At 30.7% G+C, this 22,862-nt stretch overlaps 2 protein-coding genes across 2 annotated transcripts; both read left to right on the top strand.

The window, feature by feature from the left end:
• On the top strand, positions 1-3,131 carry LOC105784580 (proton pump-interactor BIP131). Its single transcript, XM_012610483.2, has 8 exons — positions 1-93; positions 207-451; positions 815-979; positions 1,070-1,198; positions 1,276-1,440; positions 1,535-1,729; positions 2,593-2,691; positions 2,778-3,131. Exons 2-8 carry the CDS (start codon positions 215-217, stop codon positions 2,976-2,978), a joined length of 1,191 nt encoding a protein of 396 aa, XP_012465937.2. The 5' UTR covers positions 1-93; positions 207-214; the 3' UTR covers positions 2,979-3,131.
• Positions 3,132-6,588: 3,457 nt separating this feature from the next.
• On the top strand, positions 6,589-8,770 carry LOC105784579 (metal tolerance protein 9). The gene is made up of 6 exons (XM_012610482.2): positions 6,589-6,952; positions 7,058-7,170; positions 7,274-7,519; positions 7,771-7,851; positions 7,984-8,214; positions 8,287-8,770. The coding sequence occupies exons 1-6, from the start codon at positions 6,745-6,747 to the stop codon at positions 8,647-8,649; spliced, it is 1,242 nt and encodes a 413-aa protein (XP_012465936.1). The 5' UTR covers positions 6,589-6,744; the 3' UTR covers positions 8,650-8,770.
• The last annotated feature ends 14,092 nt before the right edge of the window (positions 8,771-22,862 follow it).

The following is a 22,862-nucleotide window of genomic DNA, read 5'->3' as shown; positions in this document are numbered from 1 at the left end:
GCAAGACAGCTTCCTTCAAGCAGACCATAGTTTTTATAGTCAAACCTTTTGTCTCAGAAGTTTCATTTCTTCGATAGGGAAACCCTCTTTCAGGTAAAGTTAGACTTTATATTATTTTTCCATTTTATGCTATTGCAGTCGTTTTCCAAAGTACTGTTTAGAAACATTAACACTTGTATTTTTGCATCTTATCTTGTAACCTAAAGCATTAAGAATGTCTAAAGAACCCATGGAAGGCAATTGGATGTCAACTCCTGCAGCAGATGAAAATGAAGGCACCAAGTTCAATGGAGAAGGAGGGTCTAGGAAGGTCCATCAATTCTATTTTGTCAAATTTTGGCCCTACAAAGACCCAGAAAAGGATTCAAAGCTCGAGTGGTCTAGGCAACAGTGTGAACAATTGGATCAAGAAAAGAAGCTTGTCGTAGATGATAAAATGAAGGAAATCATGGTATGTCTTGGAAATATTCATATATGCTCCAAATGCTTACCAACTGTTTTTATTATTGTTGAGTATTTTTATGTGTTAGTCAATGATGTTAATTTTTTTTATTTATATGATATGGTTTGTGGATGTAACATCCTATGTGAGCTTTTATGTATGCTAACATGTATCCTATTTTAAGATTAATACGTATTCTCTAAGTGTGGGTTCGCTTGCATGATGATGCAAACCTACCACGTACGAGCTCATGTAAGTGAATTATGCAAGTTATCATTATTGAAGTAAAGGAGATCGGGTCAAAGTAACAGGATAGTAATGACAAACACCGTAACAATGATTTTATATTGTTTTGAATTATATTGAGAACAGTCACGTGGAGAAAACATCTATTCAGAACTAGAAAGGAAAAGATATCGCAGTGCTGTACTTGGAGCCGGCGTTGAATGGAAGACAATGGTGGTGGGTTTTCTGCAGGCTGCTATGGATAAGCTCATTATCACTGCCCCTTCCTCTTCAAAACAACCTGCCATTCATGTACCAAACAGTAACCAGTATCTATTCATTGCTAAATCTTTAACCTCCACTGCTTAATATATATATAACTTTTTGTTATTTGTTGTTCAGTCTCCACGTACATTGGTGACACACGGAAGCAACAATTTGGCCAAAGAAGAGCAACTATCAAGGAAAACCCCTAGTGCCCATCAGCCTCAGTTTTTAATGTCAAGCTTAAGTAATGAGATTGGCCGTGCTGTAAGTTTTATAAATATATATAGTGGTTTGAATAGTAGGTAGCTATAACCCATTAACGTGACCATCTCCATCAACAGTATTTCTGGTATAGCCAGAGCAAGAATAGAAAGAAGTTTGAGCAGATACTGAAAGAAATCGAAGAGATAGAGGACAGACATGATAAAGCCAAGGCTGATGCTGCTGCCAAAGGGAACATTTGGAACCCTTTAAGTTCCAAAAAGGCCATAGAGGATCAAATTAGAGTATATTTATCTACTCTTTTTTTTTTTCATCCATCGGGAACAAACTCAGTACTGATTCGGTATAATTAATGTAATGATGGCATCTCAATTGCAGCTTTTAAATAAGATACCGGATGAACTGAAACCGGAACGTTGTGAAGTGATGGAGGAAATTAAGTGCTTAGAGAATGAACTTAAAGCATTGAAAAAAGAGGAAAACGTGGTATCCGAAAAATTCCAACGCCTAACCAACAGAAAGTCTGACTTATGTGACTTCGTTCTTGCTATCCGAAAGGAAGAAGATGAAGCGGTACGCTTTTTATTTTATATTTATATACTATTTTTTTACATGCCATTTATTATATATATATATATTTAATTATCATATAATACATTCGTATAATCTATATTATTATTTAAGCTTGAATTGAATGGATTTCATGAGTCAATTAAATATTAATTTAATTAAAAATTATAAAATACTTTTGATAATTAAAATATGTTATATTATTCAAGAGTAGTTTAGTATTTTAAAATTAAAAAGAAAGCAAATACAAAATTTGTATGTCGGAATTTAAACTCACCTTACTAACCTCAATAAATAATAATTTTACCATTAAATCAAAATTTTATTTTAATTGTACTATACATTTTTATTACCTCCATCAATTGTATGTATAAATAACTTGTTGATTGAGTTGGTGTTATAAGTCAACTCGACACTAACTTAAGATTGATGACAACAACCATGATAAATAATTGTAGTGAATTTAGTATTCTTAATATGATGTGTCCACATGTTTAAATTTAATTTTACTCACAATTTAATTTATTTTTCATTTTAATACTGTACATATTTAGTATATTATTATTAATTAGTTTTAAACAATGTTTTATTATTGATTATCTGTGTTGTAAATACATAGTTTCCACACATGTATTATAGAATTTCTAGTATGTATTAAATACTTAACTAAGTTAGTGTTACGGATGCCAACTTAATTGGATAATGACAAAATAAATAATTGTATTATTTTAGGTTTAGCATTTTCTTCTCACTTTTTTTTTTTTTTTTAAGTTTCAGATTTTGATTATACGTTTTACATAAATTAAAGAAACAATTGGATAATTCTGCACCCACTGATATGAAGTCTATTTATTTGATTTATTTAGAATGCCAACTACAACGAATATGTTTCGCTGATAAGGAATGTCAACGAACTAGCAAGAAATAAAGATGTGAAAGCCCTTGAACAACTCTCTAGCAAGCAGGTACGTTTCAACGAATCGAAAGCTAATTGTCAGTAAATTTATTTGATTAGAAAATTAACCCTTCTAATTGAAACATAAACAATTAGGTTGATGATTTCATGCGGCAGTGGAAGGATAGTCAATCTTTGAGAGAGAGATATGAAAAAACAGTGCTATGGTCACTTCACTATCGAGAAATGAGTCGAGATGGACGGATTAGGAACGACCACGAACAACCCATTCTTGAAAATGGAGAGATTCATCAACTATTTCTCCTTTTGGATGTACGAAACAAAATGCTACATTAGCCAGGGCCCACTTCTGTATTTTTCTTTTCCTTTTGCTTTTGGTCTTTCTTTAATTGTGCAAATGATTTTCATGTACATTTACAATAAAATTCTGGATTACATGTAGATGTTTATAATTAGTTTTCCAAATCAATTATATTAAACTTTAATAAATTAATTCATTCATATATAATTTATATAGTTGAAACTCGAGTTTTGAAAACTCCAATCTTATTGTTTTTATTGCTGATGTTTATACTTAGTATTTGAGTCACAAAATTAGTTTTATGGGTCAAATTGTATTTCATAAAGATGAATTGTAAAGTATCCTAAAATGTGAAGTCAAGATTGGTTAAATTTCAGAGATAATTGATTGATCGGTCATTAGTCTGTGTGTGATTTGATTAATATATCAAGAAAATATTTGGTGAGATCCTAATTCGGGTTTTTTACTAAAATAATACAAAAGAAATAAAAAAAATACCAAAATAATATAAAAAAATTATTTACCAAAATATACCAAAAAAAAAACTGAAGGAGGGTAATGGAATGGCGGCACCGGTGGTGCCATTCTCATTGGCGGCACAGGACTAAAATGTAATTATCTGCAATTTCAAGGACCTGACATGCAAATTTATCATTTTGAAAGTGAATTGGTGCCTCCTGTGGGTGTGTCAGCGCCAAAGCTGAAACTTGACTAATCGTCTTCTAAGCCTTCCTTATTTATTTTTTTTTTTATTCCCCCTTCAACTCACTTTTTTATTTAATAAACAAGCCCTCAACCTATTTTTGTAGTTAAATAAGCTCTTAATCTATGATTTTTACTCATAAAAGCCCTTTATTTTATTATTAAAGTAAATATATTTTACCTAAAGTAAAGCTATTTAAAAAGCATAAACTAATTCGTATTTTATGTATTATTTTGGTAATTTGATGAGAATAATTTATTAAATAAAAAATTTACTTTAATTAAATCTAATATTAGTTAAATGATAATTAAGATACTTAGAATTCTAATTAAGTAATAACTCTATTTTACTTTAATAAAAGTAGCATCGTCAAATTTTTAATTAATAACAATAATTTATAATTATAATTATCACAATATTTTTGTCTTTTTCCTATATTTTATGCCTAGAGTTCTATTAAAATAACAATTCTATTTTAAAATTAGCACAATATTTTTAATAATAATTGCAGTTTAAATTATAATTATTTTGAAATATATAATTCTCACAATTTCTATTAAATTATAATTATTTTTAAATTTATAAAGAGTATTTATATATAAAAATATTTTTATTTAATTAAAAACTTGAATTCTTATTATTTTAAATTCATCCAATTATATTCAATGATTTTATAGATTTATAGTTTTATTAATTAATAATATATTATGTTTTCTTTTAAGTAGACCTTTATAATATATGACCAAATTAATTAATTTCACATTAATATATTATTATTTTAATTAATCTTACTTTTTATTATTATATAATAATATTAATAAATTATTATTCTAATGTAGTTTAGTAATATAATTAACAATAAATGATATTTTTGTCAGGTTCAAAAGTTTTTCAAGACTCGTGCTTTTATATATATTATAGATAGATATTTTATGATTTTTATCGGAGATATGAAAGATTAAATCACACTGTCATATTTAGTCATCTAATTGGTCCATTAATTGATTTTAATGGTTAATGTAACAAAATGTGAAAATTATTAATGTAAGAGCTTAATTAATTTTTCAGGTTAATGATAAGGGATCAACTAAGTTCAAATTAAGTCAAGGAGCTTAGTAACTTTTTTGGTTTTTCTTAAGGTACTATTATAGCTATAAGCCTTTGATAAATTTAGTAAATTTTTTATTTAATAAACTATTCTCTTCAAATTACCAAAATAATACATAAAATGCGAATTAGTTTATACTTTTTAAATAGCTTTACTTTAGGTAAAATATATTTACTTTAATAATAAAATAAAGGGATTTTATGAGTAAAAATCATAGATTAAGAGCTTATTTAACTACAAAAATAGGTTGAGGCTTGTTTATTAAATAAAAAAGTGAGTTGAAGGGGGAATAAAAAGAAAATAATAAATAAGGAGGGCTTAGAAAGCAATTAGTTAAGTTGCAGCTTTGGCGCTGACACACCCACAAGCGGCACCAATTCACTTTCAAAATTCAAAATGCTAAATTTGCATGTCAAGTCCTTGAAACTGTAGATAATTACATTTTAGTCCTGTGCCGCCAATGGGAATGGCACCACCGGTGCCGCCAATGAGAATGGCACCACCGGTGCCGCCATTCCATTACCCTCCTTCAGGTTTTTTTTTGGGTATATTTTGGTAAATAATTTTTTTATATTATTTTGGTATTTTTTTATTTCTTTTGTATTATTTTAGTAAAAAACCCTCCTAATTCATATGGGCCAGAGCTGTTGAATGGTATAGGTGCAAGCAAAGCTCATACGATGTCCACCATATCTTAGCTCATTTTGGACACCGTTTTATTTGGCGTGCCGGACTAGCACATTGGAATTAATACACAGCAGCACACCGCTGAATTAGCTAATACCATATTGTATAGGATAAATTATAAAAATAGTTACTTTTGTTTACCTCAGATTACAGTTTAGTCACTTATGTTTGAAATGTTATGTTTTGATAATTTATATTATCGTTTTTTTACGAAGTGGTCACTTTACCGTTAAGCTCCGTTACCTCCCTAATGCCAGTCCTACGTGGCAGTTCAAATTAAATTTATTTAATTAAAAACTTATTTTTATCCTAACAACTGGACATTTAAGTTGACATCTAAAATCCATTTGGACTACCATGTAGGATTGCCGTTAAAGAGGTAACGAAGTTTAACGATAGAGTGACCACTTCGTAACAAAACGATAACGTAAATGACTAAAACGTAATATTTCAAACATTAATAACTAAAATGTAATCCGAGACAAACAAAAATAACTATTTCTAAAATTTACCTATTATATATTAGCATAGATTAGAATAGCTTATTAAACCATAATTTATCATCATTATAACACACCCACAGCCTCTTTAATTTTTTTATTTATATTTTCCATATAAATTTAAATTATGAAAATATATTTATAATTGATATTCACATCAAAATTTAAATAATATAAGTAGCAATAGTATTTTATATCTAACGTTTTCTAAAATTCAATGCTAAATTTTATTCTGGTTCAATTTTTATTCAATCTTTGATATTTCTATGTATGAATTGTATGTGAAACACCCACTTGAACGAATTCGTCTGTGCTTGTAATCGTACAATTTGACCAGTCACTCACTTGGACAACAAGGCATGACCAAATATAATAAATTTTAAAAGATTTTTAAATATGTTTTAAGCAGGCTGAAATGTAGGTATGGGAAAGAAACTATAATCCCAAAGTAGGATTCTTTTCATACTTGAAATGTCTTATATTTAACACATCAAATTCTCAGCGGCTCCCATAAGCTATGAGTGTGTGATACTTGGCAATGACATCATATTTATACACAATTTAATATCATTAAAGGAATAAAAAAATAACTAAAGCATTGTGTTTGCTACTAGGAAAGGGATCAAAACAACATTCTCCATGCTTTCCTTGATTGATTTATATGCTCAGACCATTTGTGCTTTTGGGTAAGTGGAGCAGTTGAATTTGCATCGAAATCTCTACAACTGTATGCAAATTTTGTCCCTATAAGAAGAGTGATACTTGGTCTTTCTCTTCCAATAAAGCAGTTGTTGGAGTAAAACATGGCGAATGGAGTAAAATATGCCAACAACCTTCGAACAGATTCGTCGGACTACCGAGCTGAGCTTCTGTCACCGGCTCCAAATGGAGAGAATCATGTAACTATGGCGAGTGAACAATCTTGGCGACTCAACATGGATAAGTTTCACCTTCCAGAGAGACGCAAGGAGTCCTCCTATTTTAGCCTTGGGTATTTTATCAAGGCCTTAAGTAAGCAATTCCAGTCTCGTTTTATGACAGATTTTTGGGCTGCTTTTTCCATGGTTTTAGCTTAATACTTAATACTAATAGTTTGCAATTGTTTTACCTTTGCAGGGAGACATAGAAAACTTTCACAGTATTACAAGAGACAGGAAGAGCTTCTTAAAGGGTTCAATGAAGTGGACGCATTTAATGAATTGGGCATTTTACCTGGGAGTTTGTCAGAGGTTTTTTTTTTTTTCGTTCATTTTGATTTGGTGAAATAAGGTGTTTGAAGTGAAAGGTAACGTTAGTTTTAATTTATGTGTATGTATGTGATTGTTCCTGCAGGAGGAAATGAAGCAGGTAGCAAGGAGTGAGAGGGTGGCAATATATGCATCAAATGTGGCAAATTTGGTGCTTTTCTTGGCAAAAGTATATGCATCTGTTATGAGTAGATCATTGGCAGTGATAGCATCAACTTTGGACTCTTTGCTGGATCTCTTGTCAGGCTTTATTCTGTGGTTTACTGCTTATGCTATGAGAAAACCAAATCAGTATCGCTATCCCATTGGCAAAAACAGGATGCAACCTGTTGTAAGTCTTTGTTTCTCTCAGAGAGAGAAAAAAAAAACCCTTTAATTAGAATTTATTTTGGGCTAAATATTGTCATAGTAAAGAATATACATATATTTAAAGTCAACTGCATGAGTCATGCCATCTGAGATCTACACAGCAGCATGATGTAGGGTCTGTCAGGCTGATTGGACAAATTGAAAAGAAAAAGAAAATTTATTCTCTCTCTATGTAATATATACATATTAAATTGATTTGTATGAGGTGTGCAGGGAATTGTTGTTTTTGCATCCGTAATGGCTACACTGGGGTTGCAAATATTGTTTGAATCAGGCCGAGAACTGCTTATCAAGGTTTGTAATTGTAAACTTTGTTATTACTATTTAATATCCAAAAGAAACGAGAAAGGTTGTTGATCTAAGAGACAGCTGAAGTGTAAACCCTGAACTTTTCCGATCGATATGATTGCTGATTGCGAATTGCAGGCACAACCTGAAAGGGATCCCGTGAAAGAAAAATGGATGATTGGGATTATGGTATCAGTGACACTAGTAAAATTGGTGCTCATGTTATATTGTCGTAGATTCCAAAACGAAATCGTCAAGGCATACGCTCAAGATCATTTCTTCGACGTTATCACTAACTCAATTGGTCTAGGAACTGCCGTTTTAGCCATCAAATTCTACTGGTGGCTCGATCCTCTTGGTGCCATTCTTGTAAGTTTGAATCTGTTATTTATAAGTTTTAACACAATGGAAAACTATATGTGCGTTGTGAATACGTTGCAGATAGCGTTGTACACAATGGGGAATTGGGCAAACACGGTGATGGACAACGTATGGGCCCTAATCGGGAAGACAGCACCACCGGAGTATTTAGCGAAGCTGACCTACTTAATTTGGAACCACCACGAAGAGATTAGACACATCGAGACAGTTAGAGCCTACACCTTTGGTTCTCAGTACTTCGTGGAGGTTCACATAGTATTGCCTCAAGACATGACCCTTCCCCAATCTCATAATATTGGACAGACTCTTGAAGACAAACTCGAGCAACTTCCCGAAGTGGAACGAGCTTTTGTGCATGTGGATTTTGATACCATTCATCCGCCGGAGCACAAACCTAAAGGGACACCCTCATCATCACCCTGAAACTCCATCTTCAGTCTATATGCCTTCCAGGAAACTAGGCTAGTTCTGTTTCCGAATTAATGTTTTAGTAACCTTAATTATCAAATAAAAAGAAAAAACAGGAACATGTTATTTGCTGCTATTTATAATTTTTCTATATTCATTACTTTTATATCAAATAAAATTAAATTAATAATTTTTCTCTATTCAAGTATGCAAAAAAAAAAAAGTAACGTCAGGTTATTTTATAGTAAGATTTATGGTCACAACAAATGAAACAATAACTTGAAAACTTTACACACAATAATTATTAATGCAGTTTAAATTTAACCTACATTTATAAAATTTTGCTCAAAGAATTAATTCACTAAGAGTAACTCGATAAAAATAATAATTTATGCTCAATCCTTTCTCACTCAAGTTGCAGGCTTGCAGCTATATCTAAATTTAATTCACACAACTCACTATTATCATCACTTAGCAGGTATAATCAAGTCACTTAATGATTATTAACTCGAACACATATTCAACTCATTAATCCTTTCTGTAAGTGAATATGATGTATTTGTTCAAATAACCAACTTAAGATAAACGATGACTTTCCTTATCTTCATGTCAAATACTCAACATATCATTTATTTCAAATAGTCGTTTGATCTAAATCATCATATCATGTCAACCGCTAAGTCCACAAAAACAATAGGTCCTTTCACTTCATTCCCCTTTGTCTTTGAACTAGAATGGACTCTCTCATGTTGTTAGCTTCTTATTCCATGAAGAGCAACAATCATTAAGTACCGCTTATTTATAATCCAATTTCCTATTTTTCGTTCGGTGTTACAAGTAAGATTTAATGCAAATAAAAAGTTAAAATTTGCAAACTACAAATTAGTGTTATGCGAATCGCGTGTGTTGGCCTGATGATCAGGCTGTAAACCATCTTAGATGTGGCCTAAGTTTGAGTCACGTTACTGTTAGTACTTTCCCTCTTCTTGTAATTCATCAAAAAAAAAAATACTATTGTGCAAATTTTCCTTTTTACATTTTAGCCAAAACATAAACCAACAACAAAAAAATGTAATTACAACAAGAAATAAGGAGAGATTAAATCAACTCTGTAACACCCCATACTTGACCTGATCATCGGGTTTGAGTTATGAGATATCGTATTCGTTGTCAGACTAACTACGATCGATTACATTGCAAATTTATAGTTAATACACATTATTAATATTAAAACATCATTACAATGTGTTAAACAATCGTATACAAACCTTATACGAGCTTACGAAAACTCTTTAGGTGACTCGAGGTCAAATAAATACCAAATTGTAAAATTTTTAAAATATCAGATTGACGCCGTGACTTTAAGGGTTTCAAATTACGACATAACTCACTGTCAATTTCTCGTCACGATGTGACCACTTATTTGCCAAAAATCTATTTAAACCTCAATTCAACCTTCAACCAATTCAACAATTAACTTCAATCAACATATTAATTAACCATTTGATACAAATACACACATATGCCACAAGTTTCACGACATTTAATTCATTTAAACTATTATATCAATCTCTATTACACAAAACCAATCATTTGGCAATATCAAAATTAACAATTTTTAGCTTTAAATATCAACATGATCACATATTATGCTAATCTGACTCAAAACTTAGGTACATGCCATGTATTAAAATGAAAAAGGATTATACAAACATTGTTGAGTCGAGAATTGCTGGCTGGATACTAAATCAAGTCTTGGGACTTCGAGATCCATGATTTAATTATGACTAAATTGATATAATATATAAAAGTTGATGGCTAAATTTTTTATTATATCGATTTTTTTAACTACCACGTCAACTTATCATTTGTGATTTTAACGAGAATGGCCAAAATGATTGAACTATATAACATGAGTGCTTAAATTATAAATTTTTATTTTGAGTATCTAATGAAAATGTTTTATAATTAGATGATTATTTGTATAATTTACTTAAATTTTAATAGATATCATTGTGAACTTCATAGTTATCTTCCTTGTGTTCCTATAAACAATATATGTATGATTTTATTGTATAAACTTTATTAGCGTGTTTCGCTTTTGATCATTAAAGTATAAAATTTTTAATTTCATCACTAATGTTTTAGATTATTTTTGTTTTGGTCACTCTCCATTAAATGATTAACAAAAATGATGACATGACCTTTTATAAATGGTATAATAACACATTTAATCCTCAATCCTTACAGACACATTCTATCAATTTCATCTTAATTTCAAATAACTCAATAAATTTAACCCTACACATTTATAAATTATAGGACAAACTACATAGATAGTCACCCAACTATAAAAAACATTCATTTTAGGCACCCAAAATAAAAAGTTTGCAATTTAAGCACAAACGGCAAGCTAATGTGGTAGTTAAAAATTAGGGTAATGAAAAATTTAGCCCTCAATTTTTACATATTATATCAATTTAGTTATAATTTTAAAAATTAACCCTAAAACTTTACAAATAATCTCAATTTGATCATAATTCTAAAAAAATCAAAGAAATATATAAAATACATAAATATTTCCAAAAAAATTATAATAATAAATTTAAAATTATGACTAAATTAAAGTAATATATAAAAGTTGAGGGCTGAACTTATTATTATAATGATTTTTAATTGTCATGTTAGCTTGTCATTTAAGATTTTAACGAGTGGCCAAAATGATTGATCCATGTAACATAAGTACTTAAATTACAAACTTTTTATTTTGAGTGTCTAAAATGATAAATTTTTATAGTTGGGTGATTACCTATGTAGTTTACACTGAATTCTATCCATTTAATCATCAAACACATAAAAAATAATATAAAATATAATTAAATTATTATTATATATTGAAAATGTAATATTATATATATAAACTCATTTATCCCGAATTCCATTATAATTCTCAATAATAGCATAGGCTCGAAGATTTTCCAGTTGTTTTCTAAGGGTGAATTTTTCCCGCGAGGTCCTTGTAACTGAAAAGGGACCTTTATCTGTTTATATATGATAAAACCCCATTAAACCATTTTCAATTTGTTTCCCTCAACAACATCCCTCCGCTAAACCCAGTTTTCAGAGGTAAACAACTGACGATCAAGAACCCATCCCCCCCCCCCCCCCTTTTTTTTCTTCCATTTCCGTATCCCTCTGGAATTCTTAATCTAACATTGGGTGTGTGTTTTCTTGGACTCAGCTCAGCCCCAAGACTGTAATGGCGTCATCCAGCGGTTCAGACGCCATTAGATACGATCTGAACTCTGACTCCCGTGTCTTCTTGTGCCGTCATTGCGAAAACCACGTCCTGTCGTCGAACAACTTCCTTGACGTCATAGTTGTAATAACCCTCTCTCTGTTTTATTATCTTCATTTTGTTTGCAAGTTTCTGAAGTGTTTTATATGTCAAGGATTTTGTTTTACTACCCAGGTTTCAGTTCTTGGTGTGTTCTTTATAGGATTCCTTGTTCTTTATTTTTTTGAGGAAGTTATTTGCATCTTTGTTCTTTTCTTTTTGCTTCTACGGGTCCTTAAGGGTATACCATATAAAAAATTGATAGTGATAAGCTATGTACATGTATATATATGACCAATTAAAGTTTTGATGTTGTAAGTCAAATTTACATTTAATTTAGTTTAATAACTCTTTTTATAATTAAATTAAATTAAATTGAAAATTTGTTTGTATGGGTCTTTATGCTTCGATTCCATGACGTCTTTAAAGAAGAATGTACCGTATAAAAATTGATTGTCCAAAGATATGTACATGTACATGACCAACTAAATTGATGGGTTGAATTTGTTTTCGGATTATTTTATATTTAAATTATTTTAGGTTTAGTTATTTTGGATTTTGATAGCTCTTTAATTTGGATTGTTAATTTTATATAATCAAATTAAATTAATTTAAATTTAGATTGAGAATGATGAAATCAAATTTCCATTCATATCACAATATATATATCTCTTCCCTCCACAAGATTATCATTTCCATTAAACACAATGTTATGTTACTAGATTTAAACATTGCTTTGATAAACTTGCTCACCATTTTACTTTGAATCAAAATTTCAGACACCTGGGACGTCGCGAATCCTGTGCCGCGAACCGTAAGATATATCTATCCAAGAATACATGCATTTCAGTTGTGCAATTATTGTAATTGAAATCTTTGTGTTTTGATTGATATAAAAGAGTGAATGTGCGTGGTCAACTCCCAGCAATGCCTTTTTCTCACTGTAAGCTGTCAATTCGGCAACCTCCTGGCTGGCCTGCAAACGCTTTCTATCCTTCCCCTGCGGTGAATGTGCTTTGCAAGCAATGCAACAAATACCTAGGCGAGACATTAGTAAGTTCTTGGCGTTTATAATGCCTTTCATTTCCTTTACTCTCTAAGTTACAAATTTAGCCTTTAATTTAATTAGGTTATTTTTAGTCCCTTTTCTTTTTAAATTTAAAATTTAAATCTTGACCAAATTGTTGCTATTAGATTCATTAACTTATGTTCTGCTATTTTCAAAATTTTATGTGAAAAACATAATATCATTTTAGCTTATCGTTTCCACAGGCTACTAGTAAAAAGGCAAGAAAATGAACTTAACAGTTGACATTTGTACCAAGACTAAAATTTCAAAACTCAAAATATGTAGGGACTAAGAACGATCAAATTGAAGAACATAGATTAAATCTACAATTTTACGAATGTTATAAGACTAATAGTAAAATTTAACTACCACTCATTTGAGTCAAGACTAAAATTTTAAAAATAAAATGTATATGGACTAAAATTAATCAATTCAAAAACTACATGGACAAAGTACAATTTTATATATATTACGAGACTAACAACAAAATATAATCCTTTAATTTGTTTTTTATTCAGGCATCCGCTTCTTACTAATTATTGATTTTGATTGTGATTGCTTAAGTGTTATAAAATTTTGCCTTTCATTTACTAATTTCAGATTACGGGTGGAGTTGGCCAAGTGCCTATAGGGCCGAGCATGGAACAAAGGTTTATGTTGCATCCGTAAGTATTTCTGGTTTAATTCTTATTTTAGTCCTTCTATTATATTAAATTTTGAGATTTAACTTTTACATTAATTTGATATAATTTAATCACTTTACTTTTAAAAAATCATTAGTATGTTCACATTGAAGACCCAATTAGTTTTTATCATTGAAGTTACGAAATAGATTTTCTTGAAATAATTTGAAGTAATTATTTTACAGAAATTGTTATTAGTTGAACATGAAAATGGTGGCTTTGCAGGGGTGAGTTGTTGTTTTGGGACGGAAGCAGATTAGTTGGTGCTGAATCACTCAAGCCAGTCCGTAGCAAAAAGTAGTGAATTCTAAGCAAAGTCAGAACGCAATTTCTGCAAGGAAAAGCAATTGTTGGGTTTTTCCCTCTTCATTTTAGCTTCCATTTTTTGATTAATGGTCGTATGGTCATTAAAATACTGTAAATGTGAGATTGTGGTAGTATAATTGTTGTTGGTTTTGTTAGTTTGCATGAGAAACTGATTCAAGTATCATTGATTTGTGCACCAAATAGTTTGATTAATGGTCGTGTCATTTTTTGATTAAAGGATTTTACAGCCAAAGCCAGGGAAACTGAGTCAAGTGTCATTGATTTGCTTTAAAACACATAGTATTACATTTGGTTAGTGTATAATTTGCTCATTTTTGCTGCTTTACTTGGTCTTACGGGACTCCAAAAAAAAAAAAAAAAACTAATTACATAACCCCAGTTGTGAAATTGACTAATATGTTTGATCAGGGCCTAGGCTGACTAATGCCATATTGATAATTTCATTCACAACAATAGTTTCATCCAATCGAAAAATTCTACCATATTATACTATAATTTTCTTCACCGAGATTTTTTTCCCACTTTATCCTTCTTTTAGAAGCTTATATAAATGTATTCTAGAATTCTATTGAAACTTAAATATAAAATTAGATTTGAATAAGAAGTGTAACACCCTATTTCGCCCTTCTTCTTACCCAACTAGTGAGCTTCGCTTAATGGGATAGTGTCACCCATTTTACATATGCTTTGTGCTTTCATCATGTAAAACCACAAAGAGACATCGTCGGACTAATGAGAAGGCTTGTCATGTTCCCAATACCCATGAACACATGTTCAAACCTAAAACAGCGGCTCATATATGACTATAACGCCCCTTATTAGAGTGAGGGAGACTCTCCAAGAAACCAACATCTAACCCAACTTTTCACCATAAGCTTGATTCTTCACATAAATCCTCTCTCCACCCCTCCACAATTACTCTTTATCAAATGAGAACTTAATTTTAAAACTAATTTAGAACGATTTAGGCTATTAAAATTCAATTAATTGATTTGATTTATTTTAATAAATAATTCTTATCGTTTGAATTTCTCTTTCTAAACTTTGTTTATATTGATTTTTAATTATTGAGGTAGTTAAGGTTTTGTTTAATAAGCTGAAAGATAAGTGCAGGAAAATTAGGTTTTAAATATTTTATTGAATTTATAAGTACTTAATTTAAATTAGGAAATTGTTTGGTAAATTAGTAAAATAAGTATTGCATATAATTATATTGTTTGATAAAATAAATATTTATTTTTCAAAAACTTTCATTTCTTTATTTTAGTCTAATTAATATAATATTTTATATTATTTTAGGTAATTTTAGATAAAAATTAAATATGATAATTTGAATTTTATTTTTAAAAGATAAATTATTTAAAAAGTATTTTCAATAAAATGAACTTAACAATTTTAGTGTTAAGACCTTGCTTAGTAAAGTGAAAAAATTGAAAAGATAAAAAATGAAAAAAATAGAAGGATAAAAATATAATTTTTCTTTCTATAGGAATGTTTGGTGGGAAAGATGGAAAAATGGAAAGAAAAAACAGTTATTTCAACTACATTAAATGATCTTTCAAATTGGTCAAGACTCTCCAGTTTATGGCCGCTTCTTTATGGTACCAGTTGTTGCTTTATTGAATTTGCTTCATTAATAGGCTCACGCTCGACTTTGATCGTTATGGGTGGTACCAAGATCGAGTCCTAGACAAAGAGACCTAATTTTAACAATTTGGAGCAAGAACAATGAAAATGGCGCCCTCTTTAGTGAGATTATATGAACAAATGCCCGAACCTAAATATGTGAAGAAATAAAATAAAACATTTGCAAAATGAATAATTTTGAAATAGGATTAATATTTATGAATGTATCTGAACTTGACAACTTTTGTTTTGAATCTAATTGGTATCTAAACTTGGAAACTATAAGCCAAATTGATACTTTTATTAGGTACCTAACTAACACTATTAAAATACATCGACGTAACACTAATGACCAATAACAAGTCAAATTTGTAATAGTCTGATTTTTCATGGTACCGAAAAAGGGGTTTCGAAACCCTATTTTCGTAAACTAGATCCTCAAATATTAAATATAAATATTTACAGAGATGGTATAATAGAATATTAAAGTTTAGTTCTTCAATTTTGTCTATTAATTGCTTAATTCGGGTACAGGGAGTAAATTGTAAAAGTTTTATCGCTATAAGTTTTTAATTGGCTAAAGGTATAGGGACGTAAATTGTAATTAGTCAAAGGTTCAAAAGGGGAATTAAACCATTTTCTAATATAGATTAGTGGATGATGAGGTAAGACTCCACTAAGGTTGATTAAAAGTAGATTAAGCTAATTATCATATAGTTAGGTTAATTAATTTGGGTAATTAAGGATTTAACCATGATATATAAAGCTAAGTTAGTGACTTTCTCATCTTCTAAATCGTACCAACCTAGAAACATAAAGAAGAAAACCTTAGATAGTTTTGTACATTCAACAACTATTTGGTATGTGTTTTCAAGTTCTTTTCATGTAATTTTTCTGTTTTTGAGATCATGAGAGTTTGATTTAGCTAGCCCATGTACCTATTTGAAAAAATGTTAAAGTTTTTGAAATTTTCCATTGTTGATTTTTTGAAGAAATTGGTGTTAAATTGATAGATTTTAAGCTTAGATGTGAAAAGGACTAGATTGTAATGTTTAACTATTAGTTTTGTATAAAAGGACTAAAGTAAGTAAAATGTAAAATTGACGTGGAATTTGGTAATAATAGATAGAATAGGGTCTTTAATGAATTTAATTGAGTTTAGTTTTCAAATCGAAGCTCAAAATTGAAAGTTATCCCTATTTCGGTTTCAAGGACTAAATTGAATAATATGTAAAATTTTAGAGGTATTGAAAAATTGAAGTTTCATAAGCTCATTCATGACATGCATAGTGTATAAATATTTGGTATTGATGGATTGAATGAAATAATTGTATAGATCAAGAATTGAATCAAACCAATGATAATCGAAGAAAAGCCAAAATTGTTGATCAGTCCTTGAAGGTTTGGTTGTTTGATGTTTTGACTAGGTAAGTTCATATGGAACTTACTACTTTATTTTTATGTTATGCTAAATTGTGTTCTATTTCATTTATGTGTTAGATTGAAATGAATTAGCGAATTTGACACTTATAGTTCAAATTGGATTGAAATGTAAATTCATGAGAATATCAGTTATGTGAAAATAGAACAAGATGTATATGAGATTGTTGACTGAATATATGTCTCATATGAAAAATCAAATGGTGTACAAGAAATGGTAATGTCATTTATATGGAAATGATGCCCGGGTGGACTTAGTAAAATGTTAGGATACGTATGACATGCCAATAGGGTTATACGTGGGATTAATCAGGGTTTTTAAAGATTATTATGAGATCCAACATTTGTTTCAGATCCTCAAATTATATGTATCAACAGGTAACCTCGATATAATGTTAGCTTGAGTAAGCAACCTTGAAATATTGTTAGGTTGTGCGAGCATTACATTCCCATGTATTTGAGTTCATTTTACTATAGTTCCATCGAGCGATGTTCAGTTGATTAGATATGGAATTTAAATCATGAATTGAAAATGAAATGGTATTGATGAAATTTGACATACAAATTGCTATATGATTCTGTTTTACATATTGATAGTGTTTACGATTCAAGAACGTAACTAACATATTTGATTTGTGGTGGTGTTGCATGTACAAATATGTGTTAATGTGCCAAGGAAAGTTAATTTGGTAGCCAAATAGAATAATTGTTTATGCTTAAATCATTAAGGTAAGTTTTAGTTACCATATGAGCTTACTAAGCATTATATATGCTTTTCCCGTTTGTTTTCCTATTTCCTTGTAGATTGCCACCTTGTAGAACACGTCAAGTCGTATCATTTTGAAGCTTACACTATCCCATCCCCAACTCTGTAGCTGTTTGGTCATTTTGAGTCAAATATTGTGGCATATATATAAGGTGTCTTGTGGTACATCTTAGTATGTAAATGTGTTTACTTATGACAAGTTGGTTTTAACTTTCATCTATCATGTTAATTTGGTGATTTGAATCATACATGTGATAGACATATATGTGTGCTTATGCTAAATGATGTGATGAATTATAATCAAAGGTATAACATATGAAATCGCATGAATGAAATAGAAATGGTAATTTGGTTAATAGTTGAATGAAATGAACATATGTTTGGACATTGGTAACTTGATGCTTGCTTGTAAAATGTGAACTAAATGTGAAAGTTGATGATTATTCTTAGGGCTTATATGGCATTGAAATGCTTAAGGCTCATAAAGTTATAAAATGAAGTGAAATAGCATGTTTGAACATGAATTGGCTTAAATAAGGTTGGTATTTGGTTGGATGATTTGGATGGCATTGTATTTATTGTATAAAAATGGATATTTTGTAATAAGTTGAGTGTATATTGAATTGGTCTTGATTAGAAATGATTAAATGAATTGTTTTCATATGTTTTTATGTGTTTTGATTCAATTGAGTTTGGTATTTGGTGTAAAAAATGATAGGTTTGATGGGAAAGTTTGAAATAGGTACCAAATGGTTCATTTTTACCAAAAACAAAGTCCTTGTCCTAATAACCATTTTTCCTCATCACAACGCCAACCGACAGTATGTGACATGGCAACATCGAGTAGCTTGACATCGTGCCTTGAAAATTTATTTGGTGACTTCACAATATGAGGAAGATGACATCACGACGTCAGCCCTAAATATTAAAAACTTTACAATTTGGTCCTATATCATGCTCGAGTCAATATAAGAGCTTTTGTAAGCTCAATTAAGATTCGAAATTGATTGTTTAGCATGAAATGAGTGTAATTAACATTGAAATTACATGTTTGAATGATTTGTATATTGTGTATTTGACTGTTGTTGCTCTAGCAATAGATGTGGCATCCTATAATTCAGACTCGACAATAGGTTCTAGTAAGGGGTGCTACATTTGTGGTATCAAAGCTACGATTTAGTTGGTTCTAGGACTGAAGTGTAGCGCTTATCAAGCTTAGAAATACATGCCACAATAACCTATGATAGTGTGAAGCCTTCTGATCTGAATTGACTTTGCTTTCTTATATAGGTAAATGATGTTGGCTAAATCCAATCGAGTCGTATTTGATAAGGTAGAAATTAGTGTTCTTGCTTCCGAACAAAGAGCTGCCCAAAGTTTTCCTATTTCACAAAGGCTAGGGATTGAGGTGAAAGATGCCTTTGCACAAATGATGAACCAAAAGTTCACTCAATTTATGGGAGCTTGACCTGCCACAAATTGTACTGACAATGTAAATACTTTTCGGCACTTAAAGAGCTTGTTTTCTAAGCATTTTAATATATTTGATTGTGTTTTTGCATTTCTTAGCTTAGATTCATTTTATTACAAAATAAGCGTTTTTACGCACTTTAGTGTTTCGATGACCCAAGAGGGTAACTTGGGCCTCAAGAATGATTAATAGGTTACTTGAGTGTGTAGGCTGCCATTTTAGGCTCCAAAACACAAATGACAATAGCCCTATCATGAAATAGGCATGTAGTGTCGTGACATTGAACTTCGAAGCCAAAAAAAAAAATCCTGGGATGAAATAAGGTGTATGTTGCGACACAAGGTAGGCTGTGTCACGATACATCTTCTACACAACAAAGAATTCTTGCATGAGAAGTTATGATGTCATGTTGAAAGATGCTGATGTAAGCAGCTGTGATTTAGGCACCAAGTAACACTAATTTAGCCTATATAAGGAGGCTATTGTAACCCTAACAAGATTTTTTTATTATTCAGTTTAGTTTATTTTTATGTTTCAGTAGTCAAAATTCTGCCTGTTTCGATGTGAAGGAGGTAATCGTTGCATTTTAGTGAATTTTTATTTTATGAAATCCTAGTCTTTGATTTATTCATCACTTTATATATACATTTCATCTTTAGCATCAAAACCACCATTTACCTTTCTTTTGTCTTTTCAATTTAGCTTTACCTCTCCTTTATATACTTTCTCATTACAAAATTACCTTTACCAATAAACATGACAATTATTCTTCATCTAACATAAATTTTAACATACTTGAGTAACTCTACCAAGTTCTGCGTATTATGCATACAAGACTTCTTCACTTTCCATGGTCCAAGAACCAGCTAAATCAGGCTCTGATACAAAATTTGTAACACCCTAATCTCAATCCAATGAACCGAATTCGAATATTGGATGTTACCACTCTAATACATAAGTAACTTAACTCTACTTACACAAATTACAATCGATTTGAACTACTTAATTACAAGACTTCATAATATAGCACATAAGTATAAACTTTAAAGAATTTCGGTTATAACACTTAGGGAATTTGATTACAAGTATTACTAAAATGATGTCCTGGTTTGACGTAGTTATCCCAATTTAAGGGTTTCTATGTGCCAAACAAACTTGACCATATCATCAAAGCTTGCTCTATATGCATTATTATCTGATACGCCGCTCCTTAGGCGTAGTCCTGGCATCGTTCCCCCAGGCACAGTTTCACATTCAACTTGAAATAGAAAACACAATCCATGTAATAATCATTTATACCTTAGTCATTGATTGTCATAAACGAGCAAATAGTCAATCACCCCTTAGCTCATTTTCTTGAAACCCTTAGTTGTTTGTCACTAGGAACAGTTTACCATTAATGAAACATAATTCTTCCTTCTATCTATTATATCATAGTCAATTTTCCTTAACATTGTTTCATCAGTGGCTTCATCGTTTCAGAACTTCTTCCTTTCATACTCATTTTAATCATGATTCCCTTACTCAATGCCCTTTGCAAAACAAAGTTTGAATTCGCTTTCATTACCTTATTTTTCTTCGACTACCCTTTCTTCTTACTGTTCACTGATAGATGCCTTTCATCAAACGATCAAAAGTAGCCTTTGCTCAGGTTTGTTCATTAATTTTACTTAACCCATACTTTGAATTCACTATATGTTTTGGCGCATTCCAATTTCTCTATTCTTATCTTAAGACCATACAGGTTATGCCATAATATTTCATATGAAGCTCAACACAAAGGAAGCTTATTAGAATATCTCATTGAAGGTGTAACACGATATGCCACAGGGGATTTTCCTTCTAAGTTCATTACAATTATCGTTCCTTCAGAATTCACCATGAATACCATTTCCTTCTTTTAGGGTCCACCATAAAGGCATTTTCTTCAAATGGTCGCTACAAGGGTCATTCTTTAGAGTGCGCTACAAAGGCATTCCCTTCATAGATCACCACAATGGATTCTTTTTTTGGAGTGTTCACGATCAATATTCACCTAAACTAACATATCGTAAAGTTTGCCCCTCATCGTCCTAGGTCACGCAGAGAACCCCCTTAGGGTAATCACCTTCCTTTAATACTTTTCCACATAATGCCATAGCCCAACTATGGTCTTCAACGATATGGTACCATGGCCATGGACTCTCTTTCAGATATTTATATCGGAGATCGTGTTTTTAGTCTCAACGAACCCTTTTAGACGAATCTGCGGAGACAAACACACACTCATCATGCTCAGACCCGTTCTCATCAGAACATTTCAAATAGTATACAACTAAGATACATATACATAATCCAGACATCTAGGTGCAACCATACTTCACACCGACTTACTTGAAGTCCTCAGATTTATACCAAGTATGCATATCATTCTCAACAAACATTAGCACAGTCATAGACATACATCAATAGCTACACACAAGGTCACATACATAGCATATTATAACCTCAAGGATCACAACATCATCTTTCAGCCACTCTCTTACAGATTTACAAGTACCATCATCATACAAACAAGAGTTAGCATAAATACTCACTTAATTCTCTCCTACTACAGTTCAAAGCTGCAAATCCAGACTTCCATCGTGCAATCAGCAACTACTACTACTGCAAAATAAGGAAGCTCATCAAGATGTTCATATAGCCCTTTTCCTATCATTTTGAATAATGGAAACCCCCAAGCAGGGTCCTTTTATCCTTTATCTTACAGATTTACCAAGTCTGTAACAACCTGTTTTTAGTGAAATCAGAATAGTGGTTTTGTGACCATAAATTTGATGAGTAAATTAATATTTTATTATTATTTTAATGTTTATAGGATGTCGAATGTTCAGTATTAAAATTTTGTTAAGAAATTTTGATGTTTGCATGCTTAATTAAGTGAAAATGACTAAATCGTAAAAAGTACAAAAGTAGAGTTCTATTAGTCAAAGGTATCAATTAGCTATGAAACTTTAAAGTGAATGGATTTAATTGGAATTTATACCATTCAAAATGTTAGTGGGCTTTTATGACATAAAAATTAAGTGATTTTAATGTTAATAGGCAAGGTTAAATAGGTAATTTAATAATTAAGTTAATGTAAAATATGAAAAACAATTGTATCATCTTCCTTAGTAAATTTATTCACTGAAATTAGAAGAAGAAAAATCCATAGCTAAGGTTCTTTTATTCGGCCAAGCTCTCCCATTGCATGTAAGTGGTTTTTGAGCTCGTTTTTAATAATTTTTATGTTTTCGGGATCGTTGTAACTTAACCTAGCTAGCTCGATGATCAATTTGTAAAACTGTTAAAGATTTAGGATCGTGCCATGAATGCTTTTTTGTGATACTTGATGTTTAATGATAGATTGTGAGTCCTTGTTGATAAATAAACAAGTTTTGTAAAGTGATTTTTGATTATAATTGTATTTAAGGACTTATTTGTAAAAATGATAAATGTTCTAGGTAAAATTATGAATTGATGGTTTG

The sequence above is a fragment of the Gossypium raimondii genome, chromosome 13 (assembly GCF_025698545.1).
Source record: "Gossypium raimondii isolate GPD5lz chromosome 13, ASM2569854v1, whole genome shotgun sequence".
Classification (NCBI taxonomy): Eukaryota; Viridiplantae; Streptophyta; class Magnoliopsida; order Malvales; family Malvaceae; genus Gossypium; species Gossypium raimondii.
This window is presented reverse-complemented; position numbering and strand designations above follow the sequence as displayed.

Bases quoted from the DNA above. Each gene is read 5' to 3' on its own strand.
- LOC105784579 (XM_012610482.2), top strand. From the start codon at position 6,745: ATGGCGAATGGAGTAAAATATGCCAACAACCTTCGAACAGATTCGTCG. The intron at 7,171-7,273 runs GTTTTTTTTTTT...TTGTTCCTGCAG, and splicing joins TACCTGGGAGTTTGTCAGAG to GAGGAAATGAAGCAGGTAGC. The intron at 7,852-7,983 runs GTTTGTAATTGT...TGCGAATTGCAG, and splicing joins GCCGAGAACTGCTTATCAAG to GCACAACCTGAAAGGGATCC.
- LOC105784580 (XM_012610483.2), top strand. From the start codon at position 215: ATGTCTAAAGAACCCATGGAAGGCAATTGGATGTCAACTCCTGCAGCA. The intron at 1,199-1,275 runs GTAAGTTTTATA...CTCCATCAACAG, and splicing joins GTAATGAGATTGGCCGTGCT to TATTTCTGGTATAGCCAGAG. The intron at 1,441-1,534 runs GTATATTTATCT...TCTCAATTGCAG, and splicing joins CCATAGAGGATCAAATTAGA to CTTTTAAATAAGATACCGGA.